The following is a 6,810-nucleotide window of genomic DNA, read 5'->3' on the forward strand; positions in this document are numbered from 1 at the left end:
TTTTTTTTATTAAATGCTTGTTGTCTTTCTGTTAGAGGCTCCACAAAGTTACGAGGCACATAACTGTACTCTGTGTGATGGGTTTGATCAACCGGGCAACACCTCCGGCAACTGGCAACAAAGTGTTGTTCATGAGAAATGAAAGACGTAGTTTAATGTTGGGAGTTCTGAATGTAGTTTAAACGAGATTAAAATGCAAAGGAGTTTTAATATGGATGCAGAGAAAGGCCAAAATAAGTTCATTTAAATGTGAATTTTGATTTTAAGACAGCGCTCCGATGGTTAGAAACAAACAAAGCGACCACGTCATACCTTCATCTTGTTGTGTTTTTTGATCCAGCTGATCAAACATGTTAGAGTTTTTTTCAAATAAGAGGATAATTGTTTTGTCACTGCAGAAAAACCAACCCTCAAAGAAGTTTCAAAGATTTAAGTTTAGACTTTAGACTTCCATTCTTTGAGTTGGACACGTGGCTCCCCTCCTGGGATCACATGGAGTAGTAGACCCAATTCTTTGGACATGTTATCACTTTCCTTCATATGTCCCTCCATACAGGGATGTCCAATCTTGTACAGCTTCATTTCTACAGGCACAGTTATTAAATCCAAGATTGAATGTTGAGTTTTTTTCCTGTGTAGGATGAAGCGTTGTGCTTCCTGTAAGCAGCTTCGTAGCCCTCCGTGTTAAATATGAACGAAAAGTGACTCCTCTGTCTGTCTTCTAAGGATGTCTCTATGTCTTCTAAGTATGTCTTAGTGTAGTGAAAATGTTCCTGGATGAAAAACTGGCTTTCATGACTAGCCCTCCCAGACATATAGGCTTTTATTTTGTTGACAGGACATTCCTCTGATTATGGTCTTATTAGAGATAAATAACAATACAACATGCAAAAACCTTTCGTCTCTAATTTCACTGGGATTTTGGGGACGTTTGTCTGCAAACTGATGTTCTACTGCGCACCCTCTGTATTAAAATAATCTGGTGAACGTCCTAATGTTTGTGCTGTGGTTTTTAATATTTGATCTGAAGTACTGTACAGTACACTTCACTACACATCCCACCTAATCCTACACTTATGGAGTCGTTTACTCATTTTTGTGCTGAAGGATTTTGCTTGTATGGAATTTACTTTATTCCAAAGAATTGTGCTTTTTAATTGAGAATTTTGAAACTAAATATTGGGATAACATAGCACAAAGACTGAATAAAAACATGAACACATACGTATATACAGTAGCAGGAGACTTAAGAGATTGTAAAGATTAAAACATGAATACAAAATGTATTTTTATTCTACGTTGAGAGGACATCACTTTTAGATTTCTGCTCACAAACAAAGACAACATGAGAACATTGTTCCTGATAGAATAAAAACAAAACACTTGTATTGCACAGAGAAATGTATTACTAGTACTACTGTAATACTTATTATTAGCAGAATAAATGGACAATAACCAAACATCTCACTTCATGTATCATAAGACACAGATTTTAAATTCATATGAAAAGGTTAATATGATATGGAAGTTGCTCTTTGAGATATATTTTGATGTACTTTTTTGTTTGAAGTGACTTGAAAAAATAATTCAGTTTTACTAGAAAAAGGTAAACAAATAGATTATTATTAGATCTTTTTTTTTAATTGTGAATTTTGTTTAACTTAATAATGCTTTTACACTGAATTAGATCTGCAAGAGCGCTTTTGGGTGGAGTTGTAAAAACCAAAACACTCCACGATCCACACGCAAGACGTAATATCACTGATGTGCCCTGATTGGTCGAGTGCAGCTGTCAATCATTCCTGAGGGGCGTATCCAAACAGGAGTTTGTGGCTGAGGGAGTCTACTGTACCGAGAGGACAAAAATCTGCTAACAGGACAATGTCTGCAGTGCCTGATGGGAAGAAACTCGTCCGGAGCCCCAGCGGTCTTCGCATGGTGCCGGAAAACGGCGCCTTTAACAGCCCCTTCTCCCTGGATGAACCTCAGTGGGTCCCGGATAAAGAGGTGAGGCAAGGCGGGTTGGATTTGTTTGACAGCGAGAAGCTATCGGAGTCGCGGACACCAGCGAGATGCTAGCTAGGATATTAAACAGGGTTATTCCGTTTGAGATTTTCAAAATAAAAGCGTTCTTAGTAACATGTTTTACGTCACCAAGTTTCTTGATCCAGTGCAGCCCTACCTATTTTTCATCTTTGGAAAGTAGGTTAAAAAATAATAATTAGTATGATTGCATTTTTGTTTATTTGTTAAATATCGAATCAAATTTTATAATTACCATTTCAATATTTTTTTCGCGAAAAAAAGTGGAATAAATAAAAAATACATACAAAATAAACAAGAACCAAAGAAAATCAGCATTTATTTATTTGGGATCCCCATTAGGTAGGTAACCATTCTTCCTGGGGTCCACACAAACGATGAAACGAAATAAGACGATCAACGTTGCATAAATACTTCCATGTTATCAATATATTAAATAAATACCATGTAGTTAATAATTCCACATTATCAATACAATAATATCCTGATACATCCACATTTCCTTCTCAACAAACGTTTGTCATAAGTAACCAATGGAAAACACAACATGAATCCACATTTACATGAATTGTTATTTTTAACAGTACATCACTTGATTATATTTTACTGGGTAGCTTGATGTACGATAATAAAACATCATAGTTCATTAGTTGATGTATAATTTCGATTCATAATCTAAATATGCAAAGTAACAACTCCATATAGTGAAATAAAAAGTACAAAATGTAGTACGGTAAAATATAAAGTTGCAGATATTTGAATTACTTAAGTAAAATACCGCAAAGTGCCTCAAATATTGTTAAATTCAGTTAGTTACCCATGTAAATGTACTTAATTGCTTTCCACCACTGACTGAATGGTGTAGTAGTACACTACTGGGCGATCTAAAGCGCTTTTATTTTCAAAGTAAAGCCTCCCAACATCCGGTTTCCTCCGTGCTAACTGTAGCTAACTTGGAGCGACGCTGGAAATCGTTCGTAGTTGGCCACGGGTTTGGGCGTTGCAGGCAGGCACGGCCACCCTGGCAGCTAGCTAACACACAAGGTAGTCTGTTAGATATTAGCTACGTTAACTGTTAAAACTAGCTGCCATACGAACTTATGATGTGATATAGTCACCATAAATGATTAAAGTGACAAAACATCCAGTTTTTTTTGGTTTGTCAGCTTACAGCTAACGTTAGGTCCACACTTTTAGCTAGCTGTTAGCGCTTTGTCAGTAGCTGTGTGTCTGTTTGTGGCAGCGCAGTAAAACTAGCTAAAGGAGGAGGGAACCATGGGAGCAGAACCAGCGACTGTCTGCTAACTGTGGCTGCTAGCAGACACACTTTGACCAGGCTCATATTGAACTACAGCCAGCAAGGTTAATCATTTCTCTTCTGCTGGTTTATGTGCTCAATATGAAACAGGAATTGAGGAATAGACAACACTATACTGGGGTGTAATGTGGAAAGTATTCGCGGACTTTTTAATCGAAGTAAAAGTAGCAATACCAACATGAATGTGACATGTAACCATGCCAACAACAACAATACCGTGAGTAAAAGTCCTATAAAAAAAGAAAATATTCTTCCTTATATATCAGACTAAAAGTAACGGTTTGTGTATATAACTCCAAAGTTAAGTCTGTATTGTCCTGCATAGGATATTTGGCTTGCAGCATGTCAAAAACACATCAAAAAGGGCCGAAAATAAACTGGTTTTGACTCCCCAAATCACATGTGAATATTTGTTTAGTTTTTTTCTTTGATATGAAATGGGTTAGAATAAGTAATAAAGTCCGTTACTAAAGTTAAAGAAAAACACTCTATTGCAAGTAGAAGTCCTTTTATTCAGAATATTACTTAAATAAAACCTTGTAAAGCCCTCTCTTGTACACCATACAGCCTTCTATTTCAGAAAGGTTAGTGTATGTTTCAGTTCAGTTTGGGTTTGTTGACCGTTTCAAAACAATAGATAACAGTTGTAATACCTTACAGCAACAATATTAACATGTCTGTAAAAGAATGCACTGGAAAGTATCTCTTCGACCATTTCTTTAACTGTTTAACTGGAACCTGCCAAGCTCAGGATGTTGTGTAACGTCCTGTTTGTCCTCGCTCCCGTCCTCCAGTGCCCGAGATGTATGCAGTGTGACACCAAGTTCGACTTCATCAGAAGAAAGGTCGGTTTTGTTCCATAAAACACAAACTTTAGTCGACTCTAGAACAAAAAACAGACAAAGTACAAGTACTAAAACCATGCAGGTTGAAAAGAAGAGTTTTGGGCTTTGGTGTGTGTGTGTGTGTGTGTGTGTGTGTGCGTGTGTGCGTGTGTGTGTTGTGAAACCTGATTTACCTTCCCACTTGGCTTCTGTTCATGTATTCGGCCGTGGAGACACACTGAGGGCTCTGTGTGGACAGTTCTTACCAGCGACTACTGACATCATACCACTAGATCTGCTCCAAATGGCTTTGCATATTAGCTCGAAAATGCTTTCTGTTTATAGTAAAAACAGCTCAGTGAATCTCTTATGCTACTTTTATAACGGTCTATTTTAAACTAAACTTAAAATAAGAAGGGTGATACTCAAAGGGATTTCTTATTACTCGCCTCTCAGTCGCCAGCGGCTTAACAATTTGTGTTTTTCTACATTTAATTTAGCTTTGCACATCCCCTAAATGTGGTCATGTATCATGACTACATGATTGTCATTGTTTTGGACAAGCAGCTGGAAGGGGTTAATTCCCCGTCCCATTTTAAAACGCGCTGGACTCAACACGTTGACCTCAGTATGTCATAATAAGTGTCTTTCAGCAGTTTCTGCTCAAACAATCACTTTCTGACCAGAAGCAGTTTTCTGCTGACAGACTTCCTGTCCCTGCCCCAGTCAGTCTTTAACAGGAACCATGGGGTATATAATTGTTCCACTGTGTGCTCGTTCCCAAGAACTCTTTGCTTGCACATGAAGGACCAGTTTACGTTTGATGCAGAAATGAACGCTGATTAAGGCTTTCATTAGTCAAATGAATAACCTCATGGTGCTTCTTTTAATATATCACCTACATTATAAAACAGATTTTCCTCTGATTAATGTATTTTCACACACTTATAGTTCTGTTTAATGCAGTGGGGGAAGAAGTATTCTTTACTTAAATAAGTACTAACTCACACTGTTAAAATACTTCATGGCAAGTAAAGGTCCTGCATTCAAAACCTTACTGAAGTAGACACATGGGGGCGCCTGGGGAGCACAGTTGGTAGAGGGGGCCCCATATGAAGGGGCTTAGTCCTCGAAGAAGCAGCCACAGGTTCAACTCCGACCTGAGGCCTTTTTGCTGCATGTCACCCCCCCCCCCCCCTCCCTCTTCTTGTCTTTAGCTGTCCTATCAAAATAAATGCCCCACAAAATAATGTTGAAGAATAAAAAAAAAAAAAACAGTATTACACATGTACTTAAAGTATCAAAAGTGAAAGTACAAAATGTTCCCCCGGGTGTATGTGATGCTTTTCCAGTCATATTCCTGCTGCATTAATATCTATGTTGCATTTTCCTGCTATAGATGTTTAAGCTTGTGCTAATCTTGAAAAGTAACTAAAGCTGTCAGACAAATGTCGTGGAGTAAAAAGTATGACGTTGCATAAGTAAAGTACAAGTACCATGCACATGTATTTGAGTACTGTACTTGAGTTCCATTCCACCGCTGGTGTAGTGTTGATGGCAGTGAACGTGAGCGTGCTTCCTGTTCTCCTGCAGCACCACTGCCGGCGCTGCGGCCGCTGTTTCTGTGACAAGTGCTGCAGTAAGAAGGTCCCGCTGCCCCGCATGTGTTTCGTGGATCCGGTGCGGCAGTGCGCCGAGTGCGGCCTGGCCTCCCAGAAAGAGATGGAGTTCTACGACAAGCAGCTCCGAGTGCTTCTGGGAGGTGAGAAGTTCAGCCTAGAGTCCTGTTCTTCTAACGGTGCAACGCCTTCAGTCAGAGTGTGAAGTACCACTACAGGGATACGGGACGCATGTTGATGTAGTTAATGCTCCCCAATTTTGACCTTGAGTTCCTTTTTTCCAAATCTCTTTCAAATGGGTCGCAAAAATATTAAGGAGTCAAACCATAGGTGTTATTTTTTTGGAGGGGGTGGCACACAATTTTCAGTTGTTGCCTTTTAGACATTTTTTTAAAAAAGTTTTTTGGCCCAATTTCCTATTTTCAACACATGCATATACTGCATGTCTGTATGTCCCACGACCTCCCCAGATACAGGGTTTTTTCTTCCCTTTAATGACGCCTTTAGATGCTTTTTAATTAACAAATTTGCATTATGTCTGCTTATTACTATTGTAATCGAATAATCGGCAGATTGTCTCAAAAAATGCATTCATTGTTTAGTCTAAAAATAGTTGACTATCTTTCCCAAAGTCCAGAATGAAATAATTAAATTGCATGTTTTATCTGCCTCAAAACATCCAAATACCTACTAATACTATATATATACTATGATACTAATACTTTACTAATTTAAGCTTGAAAAGTGGCTGATACAATGAATCCATCCATCCAAATATCTGCTGGTTAATTTTAAAACCCCTAACTGATTAATGCACTTAAATATGCACACGTTTCTACTATTGTTTTTTTTTTTTTTAATGAAAGACAATATTTGGATATGCATTTACAGTAAATGTCAAAACAAATGTAATGTTACAAACTCCAACTGTATTACCTGACATAGGACACTCACTGGCACTCTATACAGGAAGCAAAAAACTGATACAATTTCCCCCCCCCCCCCC

The 6,810-nt window shown here is 38.2% G+C and overlaps 1 protein-coding gene and 1 long non-coding RNA gene across 3 annotated transcripts in view; both read left to right on the forward strand.

The window, feature by feature from the left end:
* LOC117936408 overlaps nt 1-995 on the forward strand; it is a 2,652-nt gene extending 1,657 nt beyond the window's left edge. The window contains exons 1-2 of the long non-coding RNA XR_004654939.1: nt 1-729; nt 763-995. The exon at nt 1-729 is cut by the window's left edge and continues 1,657 nt beyond it. This is a non-coding gene — a long non-coding RNA (uncharacterized LOC117936408). The remainder of the gene's footprint in view (nt 730-762) is intronic.
* A 795-nt stretch (nt 996-1,790) lies between these two features.
* Nucleotides 1,791-6,810, forward strand: part of zfyve21 (zinc finger, FYVE domain containing 21) — a 12,417-nt gene continuing 7,397 nt past the window's right edge. For both annotated transcript variants that reach the window (XM_034859390.1, XM_034859391.1), the window contains exons 1-3: nt 1,791-2,007; nt 4,156-4,206; nt 5,779-5,947. In XM_034859390.1, the coding sequence (XP_034715281.1) occupies nt 1,882-2,007; nt 4,156-4,206; nt 5,779-5,947 (346 nt within the window). In that variant the 5' untranslated portion in view covers nt 1,791-1,881. The remainder of the gene's footprint in view (nt 2,008-4,155; nt 4,207-5,778; nt 5,948-6,810) is intronic.

The sequence above is a fragment of the Etheostoma cragini genome, chromosome 20, assembly GCF_013103735.1.
Source record: "Etheostoma cragini isolate CJK2018 chromosome 20, CSU_Ecrag_1.0, whole genome shotgun sequence".
In the NCBI taxonomy this organism is placed as follows: domain Eukaryota; kingdom Metazoa; phylum Chordata; class Actinopteri; order Perciformes; family Percidae; genus Etheostoma; species Etheostoma cragini.